The sequence below is a fragment of the Triturus cristatus genome, chromosome 6 (assembly GCF_964204655.1).
Source record: "Triturus cristatus chromosome 6, aTriCri1.1, whole genome shotgun sequence".
NCBI lineage: Eukaryota > Metazoa > Chordata > Amphibia > Caudata > Salamandridae > Triturus > Triturus cristatus.
In genome coordinates this window covers 786,206,841-786,232,982 of record NC_140589.1, presented here as the reverse complement: position 1 = coordinate 786,232,982, position 26,142 = coordinate 786,206,841, and the positions used below count along the sequence as shown (strand labels likewise).

Genomic DNA, 26,142 nt, shown 5'->3' with positions numbered 1-26,142 from the left:
CCCTTCACCAACCATGGCATTTGAAGTCAATGAAACATCACTTTGGTACTCTCTACAAGTTCTAGATCTCTTCCGTAAAGGGGAATTTTCTCTGTAGTTTCAAACGTGCTGCTTCATTTTGGACCGCTTCAATAACTCTGAGGGCATAATCACCCAGTTCAACGCAAATGTTGCAGAACCTGCACAGAGCATCGCAATCTTCAGATGCACTAGTATTGGCATAGAAAGCTATGTCAGTGGCCAGAGTTAGCAAATTGTGTACTGGCTGTTTTGGCGTTGCCCTTCTCAAGTGCCAATGTTGAGAGGGCCTTTTCACAGATAAAAGTTTACATGAGAAGGAAAGAGTGAGCGCACATGACCAAAGACTCACTGAAGAAATATTGTATGGTGTACTACAGTAAGTTTGATTTTCAAATATGTATTTGGACCTCATACACACTGTACGTACACTGTCAATATACCATGCACTATCAGTGCAGAAAGCAAGCAATAATAAAAGCAAAACTTTCCATAAACACCGGAAAAACACTGTTTCTGTTGTTTTTAATGGCGTGAAAATGTGTAACCACTGATAACCACTGTTTTTGTAAGGTATTGAAATCACTTGAAAACACTGAAAAAACCCCACCAGAATTGACCAAAAATAGAAACTGAAAACAGGAAAGCCTACCTATGGGCCACCATAGTGATGCTAGCTCCAGTGTCTCTGTAGGCCTCAGCTTTTCTACCATTGATGTAGGGCTCCTGTCTGTACCTACCCAAAGTGTTGGGACAGGCAGTGAAGTTGGCAAACCCCATGCCACCATCACAGACAAGAGTAGCTGCTGTAGGGGAATTGGCTAAGCCAGAGTCCCCCTGTGTTCCCCAAGAAAACCCAACCAAATTTTTGGGGGCACTCCCACCACCTGGGGGATTACTGCTGACAGTAATAGGTGGTGTGACAGGAGTAGTTGGAGGAACAGTTTTGTTTTTAGCCTTTGGGCAACTGCTGTCAGTTTTCCAATGCCCAGGAGTTTTACACTCATGGCAGTAAGGCTTTTTAACTGTGGTAGAGGAGGGAGCTTGGGACCCACCACCCTGTGTGGAGTTTTGGGGCCCTGGGGAAGATTTCTCTTTTGTTTTATCCCCACCCTTCTCTTGAGGCTTGGTGGTATCTTTCTTTTGGTCACCACCCTGATTTTTAGGCCTAATCCTGGTCCTGACCCATTTATCTGCCCTCTTTCCCAATTCTTGGGGAGAGGTCAAATCTGAGTCTGCCAGGTGTTGATGGAGAAGCTGGTTCTGACAATTACTAAGGATCTGCTCCCTCATAATCAAGTTGTACAATCCTGTATAGTCCTGCACCTTGCTGCCAGTTAACCAACCTTCCAAAGCCTTAGTGGCACAATCCACAAAATCAGACCAGTCCTGTGTCTGTGTCTTCTGGGTGTCTCTGAACAACAACCTATATTGCTCAGTGGTTAAGCCAAACCCATCTATCAGAGCACTCTTCAGGACTTTGTAATTGTTAGCATCCCCATCACTGACTGTGAGGAGCTTGCCTCTACCTTTGTCAGAAAAGGAGAGCCACAAGATAGCTGCCCACTGACTCTGGGGTACCTGCTGTACTTTGCAGGCCCTCTCCAAAGCAGTCATCCACTTGTGGATGTCATCCCCATTCTGATATGGGGGGACTATCTTGCTTAGGTTTCTATGGTCATAAGACCTGTCTCTATCCTTAGGGATATTGCTGCCACCAGTGGGTTCTGACCCACTTAACTTTTGCTCTCTAGCCAGAGCAAGCTTCTCTTTGGCAAGGGCAAGTTCTTCCCTCTGAATCCTCAGATTAGCTTCCCTCATTCTGGCTTCATGCTCCTTTCTCTCAGGGGAAGTCATTCCCCTGTGAGAGGAAGCACTAGAGATGCTAGAGACATGGGAGTGGATGGATTCCCTTGAAGGGGATCTGTCCCTCCTGCCTCTCTGGTTAAGCCCACTTGGGGGTCTGTATGGGGGGACCCCATGCAAACTCCCATGTAAGCTTAGGTTAGCCTGGCTAAGTCTTCCTACTCGGCCCTGGCTGTCTACCTCTCCATCTGAAGCCCCATCTGACTCCTCTGTGGTGGGTAGACCCTTATCTACAGCTATGGCACCATACTTGGCAGCTCTTTCAGCATCATAGGCCTCCAGAAGCTCCACTAGCTGTCTAAGGGTAGGGTTGGAACCCTGTTTTAATCTCCTGGAGGTACACAGTTGTCTCATCTCCTGGAAAGTGAATGCATCATATCTAGAGGGAACCTGTCTAGGATTCTCCTCTCCTGAGGGAGCATCAGTGTGATCTCCATTCAGGGACATGATTCTAGTGAGGGTGTGGTGTGTGCACCTACCTACACTAGTTGTATCTACTAAACCTCTCTAGTAGTTGTAGTCAGGGTGTGTTACTCCCTTCAACCTACAACCACTAAGTCCAGTAGGACTTAAGTATTATAATCTATGTTATATGTACCTAAACAATATCTGTGTGATCTTTCAATTTAGTATCTCAAGATTACAATGGTATTACAACAGCAAGCTCAGATCCCAACTGCTGCCACCAATGTGAGAAGTTGGCCTGATGTATGATGTCACTAGTTCTAGTGTACACCTTATATCAGTCCAAATACCCTTATGGTGATTGGTTGTAAAGTCAACCTTATAGACCAGCTATCCTAGTGGTAGCATGGACCAGAGCAGTCTTAGGCTAAACTCTGAATGGCATGTGAAGCCAGCTGTGATACCATATATAATCCCTTGAATACCAAATGAAAGGACACCACAACAGATATATATATAAAATAAAGTGTATTTATTCTAGTCAAACCCTCAGCACTCTTTATGAGATTAGAGGTAAGTACAACACAGTCTTATTTAAGCATACATTAAGTCACACAGGTAAGTAATACAGTTAGGCCCTAGGGGCCACGCAAACCATATACTAAGTAAGTGGTATAAGGACCACTGTCACGGAAATAGGATAGGCCTAGGCCTAGGGAATCGCTGGGGCTACACTACACTAGCAACAGTTAGGAAGTGGGAGGCCCACGGGATTCAGGTGCAGAGTGGAAACACTCACGCGTAATGCGTATAGTCGATAGAAATAGTACAGTTTAGATATAAACAGTTTAAGGACACTTCTGAAGCAGCTAGAGAGTCGAGAGTCGGAAACTAGACCCTAGGATAGTCACTACCCTTGTGAGCACCGAAGTACCCAAGTTACCTAGCCCACGGGTGCATAGGTGTGAACTTGCGTCGGGTTTCGTCGTGGACTTCTATGGATGCCTGAAGGAAAGTTGCTGACAGGCAGTCAGTGAAGAGTGTCCGGTGGATCCCAAGGCTGGGATCAAGAAGAGAGGAGACCTGCAAGCAGAAGGGACAGAGTCAAGGTCACTAGCCAGTGACCACGTGGAACCAGGAAGGAACCAGGCGATGTCGTGAAGATTGCAGGCGAAGGTGAAGCTTGTCGCTGCAGCCACAAAGACCAGGGAACGTCGAGGACGACCAGGACCAGGAGGCGAGCTGTCCCACGAAGGCTCTTGCTGTCGGCGGCGTGGAAGTTGGACTAGGACTCACCAAGCCTTGGCAAGCGGAATCCACGAAGAACGGAGGACTTGCTTCTGGTGCAGACCAGGAAGGTCTGGGGTGCTTCTCTTTTTCAAAGAAGCAGGAGCCAGTCTGGAGGAGCCAAACCAGCGGTGAAGATTTCAGGATGCGTTGTCACAAAGGCCACTAGCCAGCGGGCAAGCAACCGGACAGACGCGGCAAGCAGGAAAATGCAGAAGGGCCCCACGCAGGACTCGTGGAGTGTGGGGGGCTGATCTTCGGTGCAGATGGTGCTTGGGGTTGGGGCTTCTCAATCCCCGGTGCACAACTTCGAGGGTGCCTCAGAAGCTGCGCTTGAAGATACTAGCCACTTTTCCCAGGTAGCCGGTCCCACGTCTCTCGTCGCCTCCACGGATCTCAGCTCGGCTGTGGATGTGGATCAGGGTCGGAGAAGTCTGGAAGTCAAGGCTCTGGTCGGGCTCTGCAGTCGGCCCCTCGTAGAACTTTAGCAAAGCAAAGGGTAGTCTCTTGATGGTGCCTGTTTGCACAGGGTAGCCACTCCTTGGCCACAAGGGAGATTCTTCAGTCTTCTTCTTTCGTCGAATGTCGAAGGTCCAGAGTTTCTGTTCAAGTTGCAGGTTCAGGATAATCTAATCTCCTGGGGCCCAGCTACCACTCTTATCCAAATCTGGGGGGCTGGGTTACCTGCTAGGTCACGCCTTATGGGTGGGACCTGGGAGGGGGGTGGTTACACCCCCTTCCCTTTGTCCAGTTTCGCCCCAGCACCGGTTTGAACTGGACTATGCATGGAGCACCTTGTGTGCCCCAGGCATGTCTCATTCCTTTCAGCCCTCCCTGCCCCAATACACTAAAGTCTGTCTGGGGAGGTGCTAGCACCTCCCCAAGCAGGAAACCTATTGTCCAAGCCTCCCTTGCCGGGATCACTCCCAGCAGCAGGAGGTCAGACTTGTGTCTGTGGCAGCAGCATCCATTTTGTGATGCTGAGGCTTTGGTTAGAGTTAAACAGCAAAGTAGGATTTTAACATGTCTCTCCCTCTAGAAGGGAGGAATAATATCCTCATCACCAGAAATGGTATGGGGGTATTATTCCAAAGTGTTAGACACCTTACACGACATGTTTTGATAAAGCCAAACCATAGTTACCATAACCGTTTAAGATTATAAGGCACTTTAAGAGTATATGGTAGGCTATATCATAGAACAGCTATAAGGACATGGTTCCGAAAGCTGCAGACAGGCTCAGCTCATGCTAGAGCACCATCTCACACGTTACCAAGCACTCTGCCTCCAGGATTGTTAAGGCCTGCCATAGGAGTGGCTGATAGGTACACATGTGTCTATTTTAAAGGTAGATATAGGTATACTATATCTAAGCAAGGGGTGATTACACGACCTTGCCCCAGCTGAGTGATCAGCCAGTTGTGTCTGATTGGAAGGTCAGACCAGGGGTGGCATAATACATGCTGCAGCCCCTGGGAGGCCTAGGGTACACCTATGCCCTGGGTACCTAGGGTACACTGTACAGGGTCCAATAAGGTGATCCTTACCAATTGGGAATGTACCTAGGGTACATGGAGTCCATTTTAAAGAGAGAGCAGACAGCCTGAGACCCTGAATGGCAGGATCTCAGGCCAACTAAGTCGAAAAACCAGCTAGACACTAGGCAAAAAGTTGGGGGTAACCATAGTCAGATATCCACCTTCCTACACAACCCCCCCCCCCCCCCCCCCCCAAACGAAAGGAGATAAGGCTGGGCTTGACAAGGTAAACCTCTATTGCCTAAGTGGCCATATAAGGAAGAACCAGCACTGGCATGGTTACCCCCTGTCTCATGGTCCACTAAGCAATCCCTCATCCTAAAGGTATCATAGGGTCTCCACCATAGGGAATCTCTACCTTGGGTGTGTCTTTGCAAAGTAAAAGGCTGGTGTTGAGATGGAGTACTGAAGTGAGTGTCCTCAAAGTGAGGCCTCAGCTTCCTCCAATCATCATCCACCATGGATGCCTTTCTTTCTTTCACTGAGTTGCACTGTGCTCTCAGGGTCAGCCTCTGGCTACCTAAAGCTGGAGGCTGGGTCCCTTTTGTGGGCTTACTGGAGGGACAGGTCAGGTTTGGGGCCCTAAGGTCCCATGTTTGCCTGTGCCCAACAGAATCCCTCTGGGGGAGGTCCCTAACTACCTGTAAAGGAGATCCCTCAGGAATGTTTTTAACCATCACCTGGCTAGGGCTACTAGCCAGGCAATCCTCATTCTTTTGATGGGGGGGTTCTTGTGGACAGGGGCCTTCTTGGGGTCCACTGGCCTCCCTGACCTCTGCAGCCCTGGGCTGACTGAGGCAGGGTAGAGAGAGGCAGGCTACCTGCACCAGACTGGGTCCCACCTTGGAAGGGGCCACTGACATCAGAGGCTCTGCCAGGCCAGGCCTGGCTACCTCTGGGCAGTTCCTTCACAAGGGATGAGGTCAGATCCCTGAGGAGGCTGACCTTTTCCTAATGTCTGGGGAGAGGGAGACTTTTCTTCCTCCCCCCTACTCTCTGTTTGTGTGGAGTGATCCATAGTTTCAGGCTTCACTACACCTATGTCAGTCTGAGTATGGGCTGAGACCATTACAGCCTTGCCAACCTTTTCAGGGAGGCACTCAGTTTGGGTTTGAGCTGTGACTGTCACAGCTCTGCCAATCTCTACAGGGAAGTCTGTCTTTGCCTGGGCTGTGGCTACCACTGCCCTTCCAACCTTTTCAGGGAGGAAATCTACTTGGACAGGGGTTGTGGCTGGCACAACCCCACTACCCTTTTTTGAAAGGCCTACCATTTTAGAATGGGTGTCTTGTTCAACTCCAGCCCAAGCTGAGAGTTCTAAGTCATTCCCCAGTAAGCAGTCCACAGGCAAGGTTGGAGACACTGTCACCCTTTTAGGGCCAGTGACACCTCCCCAGCTGAGACATACCTCTGCCATGGGATGACTGTTCTGTTTGCCATCAATGTTAGTTACCTGGTATGAGAAACCAGGCAAAAGCTGCTCAGAGGGAACTAGCCTATGGGCCACCATAGTGATGCTAGCTCCAGTGTCTCTGTAGGCCTCAGCTTTTCTACCATTGATGTAGGGCTCCTGTCTGTACCTACCCAAAGTGTTGGGACAGGCAGTGAAGTTGGCAAACCCCATGCCACCATCACAGACAAGAGTAGCTGCTGTAGGGGAATTGGCTAAGCCAGAGTCCCCCTGTGTTCCCCAAGAAAACCCAACCAAATTTTTGGGGGCACTCCCACCACCTGGGGGATTACTGCTGACAGTAATAGGTGGTGGGACAGGAGTAGTTGGAGGAACAGGTTTGTTTTTAGCCTTTGGGCAACTGCTGTCAGTTTTCCAATGCCCAGGAGTTTTACACTCATGGCAGTAAGGCTTTTTAACTGTGGTAGAGGAGGGAGCTTGGGACCCACCACCCTGTGTGGAGTTTTGGGGCCCTGAGGAAGATTTCTCTTTTGTTTTATCCCCACCCTTCTCTTGAGGCTTGGTGGTATCTTTCTTTTGGTCACCACCCTGATTTTTAGGCCTAATCCTGGTCCTGCCCCATTTATCTGCCCTCTTTCCCAATTCTTGGGGAGAGGTCAAATCTGAGTCTGCCAGGTGTTGATGGAGAAGCTGGTTCTGACAATTACTAAGGATCTGCTCCCTCATAATCAAGTTGTACAATCCTGTATAGTCCTGCACCTTGCTGCCAGTTAACCAACCTTCCAAAGCCTTAGTGGCACAATCCACAAAATCAGACCAGTCCTGTGTCTGTGTCTTCTGGGTGTCTCTGAACAACAATCTATATTGCTCAGTGGTTAAGCCAAACCCATCTATCAGAGCACTCTTCAGGACTTTGTAATTGTTAGCATCCTCATCACTGACTGTGAGGAGCTTGTCTCTACCTTTGTCAGAAAAGGAGAGCCACAAGATAGCTGCCCACTGACTCTGGGGTACCTGCTGTACTTTGCAGGCCCTCTCCAAAGCAGTCATCCACTTGTGGATGTCATCCCCATTCTGATATGGGGGGACTATCTTGCTTAGGTTTCTATGGTCATAAGACCTGTCTCTATCCTTAGGGATATTGCTGCCACCAGTGGGTTCTGACCCACTTAACTTTTGCTCTCTAGCCAGAGCAAGCTTCTCTTTGGCAAGGGCAAGTTCTTCCCTCTGAATCCTCAGATTAGCTTCCCTCATTCTGGCTTCATGCTCCTTTCTCTCAGGGGAAGTCATTCCCCTGTGAGAGGAAGCACTAGAGATGCTAGAGACATGGGAGTGGATGGATTCCCTTGAAGGGGATCTGTCCCTCCTGCCTCTCTGGTTAAGCCCACTTGGGGGTCTGTATGGGGGGACCCCATGCAAACTCCCATGTAAGCTTAGGTTAGCCAGGCTAAGTCTTCCTACTCGGCCCTGGCTGTCTACCTCTCCATCTGAAGCCCCATCTGACTCCTCTGTGGTGGGTAGACCCTTATCTACAGCTATGGCACCATACTTGGCAGCTCTTTCAGCATCATAGGCCTCCAGAAGCTCCACTAGCTGTCTAAGGGTAGGGTTGGAACCCTGTTTTAATCTCCTGGAGGTACACAGTTGTCTCATCTCCTGGAAAGTGAATGCATCATATCTAGAGGGAACCTGTCTAGGATTCTCCTCTCCTGAGGGAGCATCAGTGTGATCTCCATTCAGGGGCATGATTCTAGTGAGGGTGTGGTGTGTGCACCTACCTACACTAGTTGTATCTACTAAACCTCTCTAGTAGTTGTAGTCAGGGTGTGTTACTCCCTTCAACCTACAACCACTAAGTCCAGTAGGACTTAAGTATTATAATCTATGTTATATGTACCTAAACAATATCTGTGTGATCTTTCAATTTAGTATCTCAAGATTACAATGGTATTACAACAGCAAGCTCAGATCCCAACCGCTGCCACCAATGTGAGAAGTTGGCCTGATGTATGATGTCACTAGTTCTAGTGTACACCTTATATCAGTCCAAATACCCTTATGGTGATTGGTTGTAAAGTCAACCTTATAGACCAGCTATCCTAGTGGTAGCATGGACAAGAGCAGTCTTAGGCTAAACTCTGAATGGCATGTGAAGCCAGCTGTGATACCATATATAATCCCTTGAATACCAAATGAAAGGACACCACAACAGATATATATATAAAATAAAGTGTATTTATTCTAGTCAAACCCTCAGCACTCTTTATGAGATTAGAGGTAAGTACAACACAGTCTTATTTAAGCATACATTAAGTCACACAGGTAAGTAATACAGTTAGGCCCTAGGGGCCACGCAAACCATATACTAAGTAAGTGGTATAAGGACCACTGTCACGGAAATAGGATAGGCCTAGGCCTAGGGAATCGCTGGGGCTACACTACACTAGCAACAGTTAGGAAGTGGGAGGCCCACGGGATTCAGGTGCAGAGTGGAAACACTCACGCGTAATGCGTATAGTCGATAGAAATAGTACAGTTTAGATATAAACAGTTTAAGGACACTTCTGAAGCAGCTAGAGAGTCGAGAGTCGGAAACTAGACCCTAGGATAGTCACTACCCTTGTGAGCACCGAAGTACCCAAGTTACCTAGCCCACGGGCTGCGGGTGCATAGGTGTGAACTTGCGTCGGGTTTCGTCGTGGACTTCTATGGATGCCTGAAGGAAAGTTGCTGACAGGCAGTCAGTGAAGAGTGTCCGGTGGATCCCAAGGCTGGGATCAAGAAGAGAGGAGACCTGCAAGCAGAAGGGACAGAGTCAAGGTCACTAGCCAGTGACCACGTGGAACCAGGAAGGAACCAGGCGATGTCGTGAAGATTGCAGGCGAAGGTGAAGCTTGTCGCTGCAGCCACGAGGACCAGGGAACGTCGAGGACGACCAGGACCAGGAGGCGAGCTGTCCCACGAAGGCTCTTGCTGTCGGCGGCGTGGAAGTTGGACTAGGACTCACCAAGCCTTGGCAAGCGGAACCCACGAAGAACGGAGGACTTGCTTCTGGTGCAGACCAGGAAGGTCTGGGGTGCTTCTCTTTTTCAAAGAAGCAGGAGCCAGTCTGGAGGAGCCAAACCAGCGGTGAAGATTTCAGGATGCGTCGTCACAAAGGCCACTAGCCAGCGGGCAAGCAACCGGACAGACGCGGCAAGCAGGAAAATGCAGAAGGGCCTCACGCAGGACTCGTGGAGTGTGGGGGGCTGATCTTCGGTGCAGATGGTGCTTGGGGTTGGGGCTTCTCAATCCCCGGTGCACAACTTCGAGGGTGCCTCAGAAGCTGCGCTTGAAGATACTAGCCACTTTTCCCAGGTAGCCGGTCCCACGTCTCTCGTCGCCTCCACGGATCTCAGCTCGGCTGTGGATGTGGATTAGGGTCGGAGAAGTCTGGAAGTCAAGGCTCTGGTCGGGCTCTGCAGTCGGTCCCTCGTAGAACTTTAGCAAAGCAAAGGGTAGTCTCTTGATGGTGCCTGTTTGCACAGGGTAGCCACTCCTTGGCCACAAGGGAGATTCTTCAGTCTTCTTCTTTCGTCGAATGTCAAAGGTCCAGAGTTTCTGTTCAAGTTGCAGGTTCAGGATAATCTAATCTCCTGGGGCCCAGCTACCACTCTTATCCAAATCTGGGGGGCTGGGTTACCTGCTAGGTCACGCCTTATGGGTGGGACCTGGGAGGGGGGTGGTTACACCCCCTTCCCTTTGTCCAGTTTCGCGCCAGGACTGGGGCTGGAGTGCCCCAGCACCGGTTTGAACTGGACTATGCATGGAGCACCTTGTGTGCCCCAGGCATGTCTCATTCCTTTCAGCCCTCCCTGTCCCAATACACTAAAGTCTGTCTGGGGAGGTGCTAGCACCTCCCCAAGCAGGAAACCTATTGTCCAAGCCTCCCTTGCCGGGATCACTCCCAGCAGCAGGAGGTCAGACTTTTGTCTGTGGCAGCAGCATTCATTTTGTGATGCTGAGGCTTTGGTTAGAGTTAAACAGCAAAGTAGGATTTTAACATGTCACTCCCTCTAGAAGGGGGGAATAATATCCTCATCACCAGAAATGGTATGGGGGTATTATTCCAAAGTGTTAGACAGCTTACACGACATGTTTTGATAAAGCCAAACCATAGTTACCATAACCGTTTAAGATTATAAGGCACTTTAAGAGTATATGGTAGGCTATATCATAGAACAGCTATAAGGACATGGTTCCGAAAGCTGCAGACAGGCTCAGCTCATGCTAGAGCACCATCTCACATGTTACCAAGCACTCTGCCTCCAGGATTGTTAAGGCCTGCCATAGGAGTGGCTGATAGGTACACATGTGTCTATTTTAAAGGTAGATATAGGTATACTATATCTAAGCAAGGGGTGATTACATGACCTTGCCCCAGCTGAGTGATCAGCCAGTTGTGTCTGATTGGAAGGCCAGACCAGGGGTGGCATAATACATGCTGCAGCCCCTGGGAGGCCTAGGGTACACCTATGCCCTGGGTACCTAGGGTACACTGTACAGGGTCCAATAAGGTGATCCTTACCAATTTGGAATGTACCTAGAGTACATGGAGTCCATTTTAAAGAGAGAGCAGACAGCCTGACACCCTGAATGGCAGGATCTCAGGCCAACTAAGCCGAAAAACCAGCTAGACACTAGGCAAAAAGTTGGGGGTAACCATAGTCAGATATCCACCTTCCTACATATATAATATTGAAAATGCAGCTCTTCTTGTGGGAGAGGTTGTGGTGTAAAGCTAGTGCTGCCCACTTACGAGCTAAGGGAGCAGGTTCGAGTCTGACGTCGGCTCAACATCATGTGATTCAAAATATGAATATGTGCTTGTGTTATGTAACTGCTGCTCAAGTTTGCACTATATAATACTGAAAAATGTGTCTTGTTGAAGCTACATCAAAAGCAGTGAGCAATGGTACTGTTGCAGAGTTAAGCTTTTTTCCCAGCCTGAAGGTAAAAATGTAGAGCCCAAGGGACCCGTCTTGGCACCTGCTTTTAAGAACTGCCCATACTCCACCACCGGCAGGACCCAGTCCACTTAAAGCCCTGGTATTCTCCATGTAAGACATGTAAGCCATGGTGAAGAAGAAGCTCGCTGTATTCAGGGCTGCTAATAAACTTTAACTGTAGTAGGCTTTGCGTGTGGGATGTTACCTTACAGTTAGGAGATCCCCATCGTTATCAGACGTAGGCTGCTTGCAAGGCACCACCAGTACAGCTGCTAGTATTTCAAACCCCCCACTCATCACTAGTGACAAGCACGAGGGTCCACTGCCCTCCTTAACTTCTCCCCTCTGGGGTTATAGGAAAACCTAGACAGTTTGTCTGCAAATAAACATCACAAATTGCCCTTTCACAGACCCTGGCTCGCGCTCTTGCAAGCCCGGCTGTAGACAATCAAACCTTCATCGCGTTTTCAAAAGTGAGAACCACTGCCAGGCAGCGAGGGTGGGATGTGTTTTCACCGGGCCAGGCACAACATGCACAGCATTGAGCCCCGCATAGTATTATATCAGAAAATGTATCATCCTCTAACAAGTGCTTACTACTAAGACCCCGAACATTAATGTAACTTGCAATAGGCACATTTAGACTAGACTTAGAACTCTGCTAGTTAGGATGACAACACCTTTTTATTAAAGATCCAATATATTACCATTACTCTCAAAATTGTAAATGTAGGCGTTGAAGGTGATAGACTTTTTATTGGACTGATTTCAATCTGTTTGTCAAGTGCCTCTGACATGGGTAATAAATTTACCTGGCAAAGATCTTTCGTAATCGAAAAGCAATGTAAGACGGGTGTAAGAGCAGGACGATCACAGTGTAGTTAGAGGGACAAACTTACTTCTGAATCTGTACACCCGAAAGTAAAACCAATCAGAATACATTTTTTATTTTCAGTATTATCTAGCACGAATTCGACCCAAAGGTTTTGGAGTGCCATAAATGAACACAATTACATTGCACAAGGACACATTCATTTTTTGGTAGGCACGGAGAGATTAAGTGATTTGCTCACAATCACAGGATGTATTTCTCTCTTCCCACAACCACATAGTTATCTCACCAGCTGTAACAACCTACCTCTAAACACCCTCTCTGTCTCTCTCTCTAGCGCTGCCTTTTTCTAACTCTTTCACAAATAACTCGCAGAGAATTTCCATAGAAGCCCATGTTCTGGTGTCAACATGGGCTTCTATTGGAATTCTCAAGGGCATATTATCAAGCCCATTATCGCCGCTTTAGCCGCAGTTTTCTGCCGATAAAGCGGCGATAATTTTAACGCCGGACCTTGATAATATTCCCCCTCTATCTCTATATACCATCTCTCTCTCGCTTTCTATCACTTTTACAGATGCACACACTCTCACATAAGTCAAAACATTTGCATCACAACACCAATAGATCTAAAACAAATGCAAGACCTATTGCATTGCAAATGCTTGTTTAGAGAAGCAGCCTTCATCAGCAAATACTTTCAGTTCAAATCTGCTGAGTCACAGGGAAGAGTTGATGACTGTCCAGAAATAAAGACTATTTTTGTAAGAAAATAACTGTTAGAAGCATCTACAGAACATACCGCTTCTAATGGGAACATTGTGTTGTTTACTTGCTAGTTAAGTTTGCGTCTGGGGAGTGTACACCATCTCTTGAGAGGAGGATTATCTTGCCTGCTCAAGCCTTTGGACCAAACGGAGAATCAGCCAACTAATTTGTCAACATTAAACTATGTATCTGCCAGCTTTAAGTATTTAGCAATACGCACAGTTCATAGGTATCAAATATTTGGTTTGATAATTTGTTTTTTAATAGCTGAAATATTAAACTAATTTAGGAATAGAACTGTCACCTATGGACAAGCCATGGGATTTTAAATGTGCATGATGAATGTGAAAGAGACACCACAATGTAACCTAGTCTGGGTTCTGAAAGGGAAGAACAAAGAGGCCTCATTGATTGAAAAGAATAACGTTAATGAGATATCCATCATATATTTGTGGATATCCCACCTGCATTCATCTAAATTCCACCACATTATTCAGAATGCAAGGATTTCTTTTCTAATGGTAGAGCTGCTGGTATCGGGAAAACCTTTGTTCTGGGTTCAACCACACTTGAAATGGCATCACAAGGGCGCTCCAAAGTACGGTGACTGCTTTTGCCATCGTGATTTCTCTCTGGAAATTCATTGTTTAAAAAACGAAAACATCCAAAAATGCCTCTGTGTGCTCAGAGAAGTCTCCTGGGGCATGCTGGACATTAGTTATTTTTTAGGATGGACTCTCAATTTGTGGTCTGTGTTTGAAAATAACATAGTCAATGAGCGGTGGCCATGCTGGCATGGTGAAGACTTGAAGCCACATTTTGTCCCCTGAAGAGGCTGCTTTCAATGACAACAGGGGGTGGGGGATAACTGTCTGCAGATAATGCAGGAGACTTTAATTTTGGTTGGCTGGTCACGGTGGGAGTGGCAGAGGCACTGCCTCCCCCACACCAGCAGTTTGATGGCTTGCAAGTCAAACTGTAAATTATACTGCTGGACTTGGTATCTTTGACTTGGTTTTCCCTGACTTTTTGCTTCTACTCCCTGTGTTTTTGATGCTGTGATGGATTTCTTTTTTGCTGGCTTAGATGCTTTGGGCACTTTGCCTCTGCTGATCAGTGTCAAAGTGCGAGTGCTCCCTTTGTAAATTGGTATTATGATTGGTTCTGCCATATTGGCATAATTGTTTTACCAGTAGGTTCCTAGAAAAGTCCACTGAGTGTGCCAGGGCTGGTAAATCAAATGCTGCTAGTGGGCCTGCAGCACTGGTTGTGCCACCCACATGATTAGCCCTGAAAAGATGTCTCAGGTCTGCCACCGCGGTGCCTGTGCGCAGTTTGCTAACTGCCATGTCGACTTGGCAAGTGCACCCACTTGCCAGACCCTACCCTTCCCTTTTCTTACACAGAGGACACCCCTATGGTAGGCCGAGGTACCCCCCTGGGCAGGGTGCGGTGTATATGGAAGGTTGGACATGTACTGGTGTGAGTAACATGTCCTTATAGTGAAATACAGCCAATTTTGTATTTCACTATTGAAAGGCCATCTTGCCCCATAGGACAGAATGGGGAATGCTTTGTAACATTTTACAAGCATATATTCCGATAGGGATAAGATGGCAAAATGGAGTTTGGTATCCCTGAACTCAGGATTTAACAACACATCTTTTAGTAAAGGTGGTTTTTCAAATTGTGTGTTTGAAAATACCACTTTTAGAAAGTTGATATTTTCTTGTTCAACCATCCTGTGTGCCTCTGCCTGTTTGTGGATTGACTGTCTGGTTTCAGTGTGACAGGGACACAAGATGGCAATTCCCTGTAGACAGCCTCTGGTGGGGGGTGAGGTGTGCCTGGCCCTTCCTGGATGACTCAGCACTGAGCTCAATAGACCCTGGCTGCATAATAGAGTGGTGTGAGGAAATTTACCTTGCACGTGAATGAAGCCTGTCTCCCTTGCACAATGCTGTCTCCACCTCTTGTGTTCATGCTGGCCCAGTGAAGGCAGAACTGGTTGGAACTGGGCTCATAGCCCCCTGCACAAAGATAACAAAGACATTTTGGGGTATAAGTATCAAACCCAAACCCCTAGACTCTAGATCATTCCTGGAATTCAAGAGGAACCTTTGCCAAGGAGAAGAGCTGGGGAGACTGAGGAGAAGTACTTCCCCTTTGCTGTGTGCTGTTTGGTGTTGGCCTGCAGTTGCTGTTTCTGCCAAGGAAAGTAGAAGGACTTTGCTGTGTGCTGTGTCCCCAGCATGAAGGAGATCTCCAAGGGCCTGTGTGTGCTGGCCTCCTGTCCTGAAATCTCAGGGACACAAAGACTTCACCCCCAGCTCCCCTGAACTCTGCTGCTGTGAGTTGTGACCTGCCAAGAGGTGCCTGTGCCAGTTTTGGGCCTCTGGAGGTTGTTGATGCTGTTTGGGAGCTGGAAGACAGAAGAAACTTTAAGAACTCCAAAAATCGACGCATTGCTCTTCTTGCAGCTGTTTTCCCGACGCATCTTCACAGCGCAACAAGAATTTCCAAGCATCGCTGCGCAGCTGCAAAAACAGACGCAGCGCATGCCGCCGCTGCAAGAATCGATGCATCGAGGGGTCGCGGCTGAGGAGGACCAGCGCAGCGCCGCTCGACGCCATCGCATCGATCCGTGACACTTCCCGGATTTCCACGCATCGTACCTGTGCGGCAAGTTCTTCCGACGCATCACCTGCGAACCGGAACCGTCACGAAGAATCGACACATCACTCCCCATACAAACCAGATTCGAGGCAAGCCTTTGTCTGCGTGCTGCGGGACTGTCGCATTGCCTCTCAAAGGTCTCAGGAGTGTCGCATCTCTTTGTTTTCCAACTCTGCAGCTGTTTGGTTTTTGGAACTTTGACGCATCTACAGGTACTTTGGTGAAAAGTCACACATCCATAGTTTTCCATGGTACAAGTTCTTGAAACCTTTTGAAAGCCATATTTTTAACTGTGTATGTTGGATTTTTGTCGTTTTGGTCTTGTTTCGTTAATATAAAGATATTTTATTTTTCAAAACTGGTGTGGTGTCCATTTGTGGTGTTTTCACTGTGTTACTGTGAGTGTTGGTACAAATAGTTTACACATTGCCTTTGGGATAAGCCTGTCTACTTGTGCCAAGCTACCAATGGGGTGAGCAGGTGTTATCTAAAGTGTGTGACCCCCTTTCTCTGACTAGAAGCAAGAGTCTCTATTTGGACAAAGGTACCGACCTCTGCCAAATCAAGACACCCAGATCTAACATACACTTTTCTGGATACTTTGAGTTATGAGTTTTCAGTGAGGAAATCATCATCATCATCATCATCATCATCATGTGGTTTGATCTTGAATTGAACCAAACACCCAGAGGGTTTGCTATGTCCTTAAAGGGAATCTCTGTGTCAACAACTTGAAAGGTTCAATATTTATTTTATTCGTTTTCAGCATGTTGTTCGCACTCACTAATAAAAATAGTATTTTAGAACAGTAAAGGTTCAGCTATTTTTCAAGCATCCATTCTTGGATCATATCACAGATGTTTACCATCTTATCACCATCTGGCAACTTCTTCTCTGTTGATAGTAAGATAATTAACGTCTCCTCAGCAGGTTGTGACAAAAGATCTTTTCACATAGTGCTTCAGTTACTGGCTGAACATAAATGTTCGTAGAAGGACTAAACAAAATCGCTGCAGCACCCTGTTCAGCCATGCTAGTTTGTTCTGTCTCCCTTGTCCATGATGCTGAACAATATTGTTTGCACATCTAACAAAGACACATCACTACCACAATTGAGGCGCAACTCAGATTGCTAGTTGTCCAGTTTGTTAAACAGTTCAACGTGAGACTGTTGTTGGATGGTAGCAGCTTTTTCAAACCCCTTTCGTGAGAAAGACAGGTTGGAAATCAATGTTATGCTTCTTCCGGTCTAGAGGATCATATAAAGACTATTTTATTAAGGTAAAGATCGACTACAAATTGAGTATATAGTTGATATAGTGTGTCTCTAAATATGTTGATAGTGATAGATAAAGAGGGACCAAGAGGGACCAAGAGAAATGCACTAGGATTTGTGCATTGGGGTATTTTACAGATGTCCTCCACATTAACCTTGCAAAACTAGAATGCTACCTACCCGCATTATGGGAATTCAATTTGTTTGGCAAATAGTCTTTTTAAAGTGCTTTATGCACTGTGCCCTCCTTTCCTGGAGTTGAGGATCTTGTTTTCAAAATAATTTTATGGGGTGTGGCAACACTTTTCAGAGGGGATACCTGTGGCCACTGTGACAATATCTGTGATTTTAAAAGTTTGGAAAGCAAGCTGGATGAATTTCTAGCTATAATAAATCCTTTGCTCTTTAGTATATCAGCACATATGCTGTATTTTGCCATGTTTAGGATTTATGATTAATCTTTTCTTTTACACTAGTTTGCCTATGGTTTAGGTGCACATTGTACATGAATGGTTATATATTGCTGCCTTGCTTATAATGATGGATATGAGAAAAATATAATAGCTCAGTAAGTACTTCTAGTGAGTATGCTCTCTCCGCGAATTGTTATGCCCCAGTTCTGACATGTCATGAGGACAAATCGCCTTCTCTTACACTTATTTCATTTTTTGAGAACTGATAGAAAAAGGGCACATTGCTCTGTCTATAGTCATGGGGAACCAATCCATCCAAGAAACTGTGCACCAAGGACATTGGTCACCTTCCTCTGACACAGTCTTCCATAATTCTTAGAACTATGTGAGCACAGACTGTACTCCGCTTTTATGCAGTTATGCAACTTCTCCATCACTTCTTATTATCGCAGATCTTAGGATGGGTAGGAAGGATATATGAAAAATATATGCATATAGGCCTGATTTAAAGTTCAGCGGGTGGTTTACTCCGACACAAACATGACAGATATCTCTTCTGCTGTATTACAAGTGCCATAGGATATAATGCACTCGCGGTACAGTAAATGAGATATTCGTTTGTGACAGAGTAGCTCATCTGCTGAACTGGAAGTCAGGCCCCATGTTTTTGACATTGTGTACTTTCGTTTTGTTTACTATTGCCAACTGTGATCTTTGAAATTATTTTGCTTTATTACATGTTTAGTAGGTTGCTATATTAAAAAGACCGAGAATATACAAATCTACCAATTCATTGTATACGCGAACCAGAGAGGATGGGCTTCGGTGAGCTCACAACTAACATGATGAGTCTTTAGCAGGATTTATTGTTCATCCCAGGATGGCCTATTGTCTTGTATAATCTCGATGAAGAGTGAGAGGGCACCTTTCCGTCTTCTCTGCTCTGCTGGACTGAAAGGTTTACCTTTCCATCCTGGGGGTCAAGATTAATCTATGGGGGTGACCTTGGCACGTATCACCTCTCTGCTCTGTAACACTTATTGTCATTTACAAGTTGAAGTCTGGATTTACTTCGGTTTCTCTGCAGTCCAGCATTTCTGGAAATTCTACACAAAGCTTCCAACTGAGCTCAAAGAAGATTTGAATGATTGTGAAACTCATTGTGTTTAACTAATACTGTTTCAGGAGCCTTTTTGAAAGGCCGGTCTGACAGTTAGGAAGCCTCCTCAGGTCATCAGCTGTTCAGCAAATATGTATGCACATGATTATTTGCTATAGGCTTTCGCCCGTAAGTTCACTTCGTAAAAAGGTGGACAGCATTAAAAGAGAGGTGAGAAGCCACTAAAAGCATGGCCAATTTTGAAAAGATGTCCATTAGGAGCTGGGTACCAAGAACCATGGGATGATTACAAAAATGAGGTAGAAACGTTGTTCCAAGAGTTCAAAGAAGAGTGGACCGGTTGGTAGGCTGCCGTGTTAGAATGGGACCGGTGTCGGAGAAGGATAGGATCGCATCTCCAGCTAACTATGGGGGTACAGGGTAGGTCCATTCTATGAGGAAAAACCTAGAATTATCCAAGATACCCGATTGCAAACATGAGTGAGGAGGCAGGGACAGGCTGTGCTAGGCCAGATGCTGAGAATACTAAGAACAAACAGAATGGTGCACATGGCATGCAGCTGAACCTGCCCCAGCCTTTTACCCATTTCTTCCATTAGCATTTCAGATGTGTTTTTGCACAAGAGTAACAATCACAGGCCCTGTGATCTTTCACCAGTTTGTCTGAAATGTGTCTTATTTCGCTTGCCCCTCTACAGCTTATAAGAGGACCACTTGAAATGTGAGTTACACTGCTTCTTCTCCACCTGCATTTCACATGCATGTATGACATTCAACTGACTTTTCCCCTGTCCAGCCGACTTTTCAGAGGCAAGTCTGATATGTGATAGACTCTATAGCACCCCTACTGACTTTCAGAGGCACACTTGTTATGTGACTACCTATGTCCATTCCCTACTGAACTAATATAGGTGTGTCTGACACAGAATCAACACTGTTCCAGGCCTTCAGTGTTTTCAGAAGTCTGTTGGGTATGTGATTGACATTGTACAACACTTACTGGCTTCTTTTACATATGTCTGCCATATAACTAAATCTGCTCCATCCGTAATACCTTGTCAGAGTTGCACCTCATATGTGACTGAGGTCCCGATTTAGATCTCGGTGGACGGGTTACTCCATCACAACCTTGACGAATACCCCATCTGCCGAACTATAAACCCCGTAGTACATAATGGGATTTACATTTTGCCCGATGCGATATTGGTCACCGTTGGGACGCAGTAACCAGTCTGCCGAGATCTATATCAGGCCCTGAGTCTAGCTCTACTGGCCTATGCTTTGGACAAGCAAACTGTGTTATAGCAAGATCCCAAGAAGCATGCAACCCATATAGTAGTACAATAATGCTAAGAGCCATGCCAGCCAAGGCACAGGGGCGTAACACAGGCCCCCGCATCCCCCGCAGTGCGGGGGGGCCCCCAAGCTCCAGGGGGCTCCCTCAGCACTGCACTTCGGCCGGGGAGCTCCTGATAGAGTCCGGAGGGGGCCCCTCCACGTACCTTGCAGGGGGGCCCCCTCAATTATCGTTACGCCACTGCCAAGGCAAAATGGAAGTAAACATCGTAGGCTCTACCTACCTTAGCACTCTGCAGCAGCCAGTGCTAACTAGTACCTATTGTTGTGAATGAACACACTTTTCCATGTCTACCAACAAAAACCATTCAATAATCAACAACAACAAAAGTAGCAATGAGGAACTGATTTTCTCACTCTTACATGCATTTGTGAGCTATGAGCCATGCAGAATAGCATTCATGCTCTTTTCAGGTGGAGAACGGAGACCGGTACATTAGGTGAATAAACCTTTCTTTTTGTGCATCAATAACATGTACAGTAGGAGATGGTGAGTCTTTCTCTGAACCTGCGGACTGCATTAGGAGAGTATTACACATTTAAGAGTGCAATGACATTAAAATGTACAGGGCGACAGAACAAGCCAATACAGTCCATTTATGGGCCATGAGGTGTCCCCAGCGCTTACTCTGGGTCACACAGGTTTAGGAGAAGACGGAGCGCATCTTGCACTGTCGGGCAGTAGAATGCTATCTGTGTTTTACAATTCTAGGTGGAGTGGTGTTTGTGTGATCTCAGCTGCTGTTCAAATGATAGTAAAGGAGGCATTTCCAAAGATGGATGCGCCACAATCCATCCATTTCCAAATTTTCATTGAGTTCTTCACTCTCTTGCTACTATTTCTGGCTCTTACTTTTGCTTCTAACTGTTGAACTTGAACTGGATTAATCATCCGGATATTCTTGCTTGGCAGGGGGAGTTTGAAGCCTTGTTAACAACTTCAGTTTTAAAATCATCTTTATTCAGGAGCCACAAGGTTTCCAAGGAGAATTTTTTGCCTTAAGTAATTCTCCCCCAAATGGGACTCTCTTGAAGAGACACTTGACGCCTTTCACATACACTCTTCTGTGCGGGGTGACACAATGACAACTGGACAGAGTCATCCTTTCCACAGACAGTCAAGAAGGAGACTCACTTGACCTTCTCAGCATCCAGTCCTTTACAGACATGGTCTTAACTCTAATTCAACAACCTCTTCTGTATCTTCTTCTCTGTCTACTACTATCTGACTGACTAAATAATTTAGCATAGAAACATTGTATTCTAATTGGAAACCGGAAGTTAATGGGTATTAACATGACCATTCTATATTTGAAAGATTGCAAATGTGTAACTTTCTCAGGTCTCTTTGGAATACTAGATATACTGACAGATAGGCGGACAGTTGTTGCACTACATTTGCCCATACAAAAGGAAATGTTGCAGATGGGAATACAGAGAAGTCCTGAAACTGCTCCTCCCCATGGTTCATAAAGGGGACTACGGTATTCATTTAAGCAAACCCTCAAACACGGGAATGATTTCCATCTGCAGAGCTTTTACAGAAATGTGAGTCTGAACAGATTATTCTCCTAGATTTTGGCAAGCAGGGTGAGGGTTTATATTTCTGAAATGAAAGCTCGCCATGCACATATTAAGCCACTTGCTACCACCTACGTACTAGAGGGGTGCAGTTGAAATGAAATGAAATGAAAAGTAAATTTATATAGCGCGGTTGCTGCCCAGAGGCGTCCAAGCGCTAGTTGTGAAGTGAGGGCATTGTTACACATATAAGTATCTGTCTAAAGATGTAAGTCATCTTTTATGTTATTTAAAATAATATTTTCTAAGAGGGGCTATGCGGGAACTGAGGACCGGATTTGTCAGCTTTGTCTCTTAAGAGGCCGCCTCTTGAGATGGATTATGCTAGGATCTGTGTTAGGTTCAGAAAATGTCACATTGAGTTTTGACTACTAGTTCAACCAACTTGCACACAGAACTGAAATTCTAACCTGACAGGTATTTGTAGTAGGAGTGGGTGGGAGAAGCTAAGCAGGTTTGAGTGAAAGAGTTGGGAAACCTGTCAAGTGGTTGGGGCTTCTGGATGGGACAGGTCAAGTAGGAAGATGTTACTGTAGGATTGCTTACTGATGACTAAGGCATGAATCAAGGAACAGAGAAAGGTAAAAAGTAGCATATTCTGTGGAGGTTCAGCATTAGGTTAACGAAGGGAGTGGCAGTCCTGTGGCTGAAGGGAGAGATCCACCTATTGTTGCTATTGAGAGAAAAGTGGAGGGCATAATTGTAGTTTACAAGGAAGAGATGAGTTACTGGAAAGCTTTAGTATAGTGAATGGTTGTATATTAAGAATCTGTGTCTTGGAATGGATGAGATTTGGCAGTGCATCCCTCAGTCAAACACACCTGGAGAGAGGCAGCCAGAAAAGACGTGTTATAAAAAGTCAAATGAGGAGATGATGCTACAGAGAACAAGTGAAGTCAGAGGGAAAGGGTGCCAATGTGAGAGTCTTGGGAAATGCTAAATTGCACTGTGGTGTCAATGTCATTGATGAGCACTAGGATTCCAAGGAATGCAAAGCAATGTAGTAGAGTGTCAGGAAAGTACAAAGCGAGCGATGTCTAATCCATTGCTAGCAAAAGTATACTGGGGTCGATCACATCCAAGGGAGCAGAGAGGTCAAGAAAGAGGACGACTGGTGGTTGCAATTGGCACTGCTTACATATTCACAAAAGTGCTACAGCTACCTTGATTAAGTGTATTCTGTGAATACTTAATTGCACAACATGTAGAGATACATGAGAACGATGGAGAGGGGTTGGAAGAGTCATTTATAAATTAATCTTACAGGGTTTCTGAAAAGAGGAAAATCAAAACTGGGTAGTCAAGGAAGGAGGGCGAGGCTGGGTTAGTGAACAGCTTTGTAAGCATGAGGGTGGCTGAATTAGTTATGAAGAAAGGGGGAGAGATGTCAGGGAGTTGCAGCCAGGTGAAGGGGTGTGATTGATGTGAAAGTGCAGGGGTGTGGCTAGTACTGGTGCACAAGGTGCGGTGGAACTAGGGCCAGGCCACTAAGGGCACTAAGGTGCCCACTCAACCTGATTCGTACTTCACTTTACTACCCATTCCGTGGTCAATAGGTCCATTTACCCAATTTGCTATTGGACTCCTGGCACCCTTGTTATGCCCTGCTGGGGTGTATGAGAGTTGATATTTTGGTATGAGGCAAGGTTTGTCAAAGTGAAGAATAGGGACAAATTTGTTGGCTAAGTGGGAAAGTCAGAGGGAGGATTGAGTCTGAGTAGGTAGTGCTGGAGTGAAGGATGGGGAAAATAATTGTGAGAAGGTAGAATGATGTGCTATACTGGTAAGAAATGTATTGATGTGAATGGTGCAACGAAATGTACAGAAGGCACGATCTCTGATTTGACGTAACTTGAATGCACTTATAAAAACACAATAAATAATGAAGGCCACTTGCCATCATGGTAGCTATGTAAAGTGAAGAATGAAGAAGCCGCATAGAGCTGGAAAAGTGGCTGGACTGTATGGAGGAACAAGATAAAGGCTTTAGAAAGTGGGGGATTTTGAGACATCGTCGGCAGAGATAAGGATGGAGAGGGAATGCTTTCATGCTCACAGCAGTTCAGTTGTTCAATCATTTCCCTAGCTGCAAAGGTAAGCAAGTGGGTTATTGTTTTCAGAACTGCAAGGGTGATCCAAGGTTGCAACTAAGGGGAGACGTAGGCTCCGATTACAAGATAGCCAAATTTAGATGAGGGGGATATTCTGTACTAGAAATAAAGTTTCTTGTATCTCTCCTAAATCTGACTATTATAGGTTAATGGGGATTGATCATGCATACCTGGTTTTCCAGTTAAAACTTCACGCAGAATTACAAATTATGTTAGAATTGAGACTGCTATTTACCACCTGCTCAGAGCAGGTGTTAAATTGGAGTGTGGAGCCTATGCAAAGTGAAGGGTGGGAGGCCAGTGGTTGAGGCGGGAAGAAGGGGCAGGGAAGGCTGATATAAGGCAAAATGGAGTGTTTTGTGCTCCCCCCTGGCCTTAAGAGAGAGCCGGGCAATGGCCAGACAGTGCTTGGAGTCCAAACCTCGTGGCATTTTAGAACTGGAATAATCAGGCCTGGTGTTCCTATACCAGGGAAGTCCACATGTGAAAACACCAAGCCACTTACAAACAGAAAGAGTGGTATCCCACCGGGCGATAATGCCCCATCCAACTTGTAACTGGGGATTTAGTAGTCAACCTTAATCAATATATTCACATAGACATCCTCATTGTATTTGTGGGTGCCCTCTTTCTTTCCTTTATTTTACGAGAAACTGGAGACAGATTTTCAAATTTCATCTTTAAAATGATATGCTCCCTTCGTCGGCTTTGGCTATCGCTGCATCTGTATATTAGGTACAGAGCAAGCAACCGGAACGTGAAGGAAGTCTCAGCTCTTTTACCTCACCCAGGGTCTTTGACTCTCTCAATCCCCTGCACAAAACCACATAATGAGGAGAAGAAGAGACCAAGGCTATGGATTGGGGCATGGAAATGTTTATGGCAGTGGATCTATTCCAGCTTACACACTGCTGACACCCCACTGTCCTCGGTGGAGCGCTCAACATTGCAGCATTCTAAAGTGTGTTACAGTGTTCACGTAGTTATAAATATATATTACCTCTCCAATCTTTTCCTCTTCAGCTTCTGACTTAGGAGTGGTGTCACCCTCTTCTAATGCCAACAAAGCTGGTATATCATTTGGATCATCAAGAGGCTCTTCTTCAAATTCAGGTCCAATCTTTTTTTCCAATTTCGTTAACATGATTTCTTGTAGACGTTCTTGAAACTGAATATGAAAAATTCCCAATTTATCTGCAAGCCAGCGAGCACTGGTACTTTTTCCTGCTCCATGAGTACCTACTAAAAAGACTCTTAATGGAGGAGGCTGCAAGACAAGAAAGAGACCACAAGAACATTTTAAATAAATGTGTTCAAAATACTCATGCCACCACAATGATTAAGGCTAGCCCATAGCAAGAAATATATAAGTCAAACACACTGTGCTAAATTGTTATGTTGCCTGTTTGAATCTGCCCTGGGGAAAACAAGAAGTTGAAACTGCCTCAAAATCAATTTATTTACATAACAGGATAGATAAAGAGAACAGGTGAGGCTCTCTGAAGCAGGTGCTTTCAAGAGTATTAAGTAATTGGTGCACAGGAAAAGAAGGAAAGGATATCAGGATAATAATTTCCTTCGATAAAGGAAGCATTCCAAATAATCCCTTTCTGCAGATAATGAAAACGTTTGGAAAACATAGTTGTTGATGTTTTGATGCAACCACACAAAGTATTCCCAAAGGAACAAAGTCCTATAAAATAAATCTGATGGATTGATTACTCTGACATATGACAGCTGTAATCATTACTCATTAATTGCTCTAACAACTGTGGAATGGGAGCAATCTCGGCACCTTTCCTCTCAAATAAATGATGGGAGCAGAGTGTGTATTCAGACATTTTGGATGTACAGCCATGACCACAGAGGTGAAATGCATATGTACGTCCAGCCAGGCATATGGAGGAGGGCAAGGTTTTAGCTCTATTTCATAAATGCCTGTTCTTCCATAATACTTTCTTTTCTTATCCTATACATTCCTATTTTGAAGATATGAATAAATGAGAAATTCTAAAGAACAAGTTACTTATCTTCGGTAACGCCTTATCTGGTAGAGACTGTATCTGGCCGCACGCAGATTCCTTACCTTGAACTATCCCCAGGTGTCAGACTGGAACCAGATTTTTTTTAGAGCAGTACCCCTGCACGCCAGTAGGTGGCGCATCGTTCGGCTTCGCATGGCGTCGTTTGAGTCAATGTGGTGCCTATATAAGATCCACTCAGGTGCACTGGTGTCAGCTACCTCTTGTGACTTTCCACGCCAGAAGAGTGGAGCCACAAAGTACACTGACCACTGGTGTGTAAAACTAGGGCCCTGGAAGGAGAAAGCACTGTCCCTAGAAATCCGTTTGCAGAACAGGGAGGATGTGTGGGTCAGTAAGGAATATCAGGCTAGATAGTCTTTCTACCATATAAGGGATTACCAAAGATAAGTAACTTGTTCATCTGATTGAGACTACTAGCTGCAGATTCCTTACCTTGGAATAGATACCCAAG

At 45.8% G+C, this 26,142-nt stretch overlaps 1 protein-coding gene across 6 annotated transcripts in view; it reads right to left on the bottom strand.

The window, feature by feature from the left end:
• Positions 1 to 26,142, bottom strand: part of AK9 (adenylate kinase 9) — a 1,219,082-nt gene that overhangs the window by 463,548 nt on the left and 729,392 nt on the right. For all 6 annotated transcript variants that reach the window (XM_085611347.1, XM_085611348.1, XM_085611351.1 and 3 more), the window contains one exon: positions 24,647 to 24,913. In XM_085611347.1, the coding sequence (XP_085467473.1) occupies positions 24,647 to 24,913 (267 nt within the window). The remainder of the gene's footprint in view (positions 1 to 24,646; positions 24,914 to 26,142) is intronic.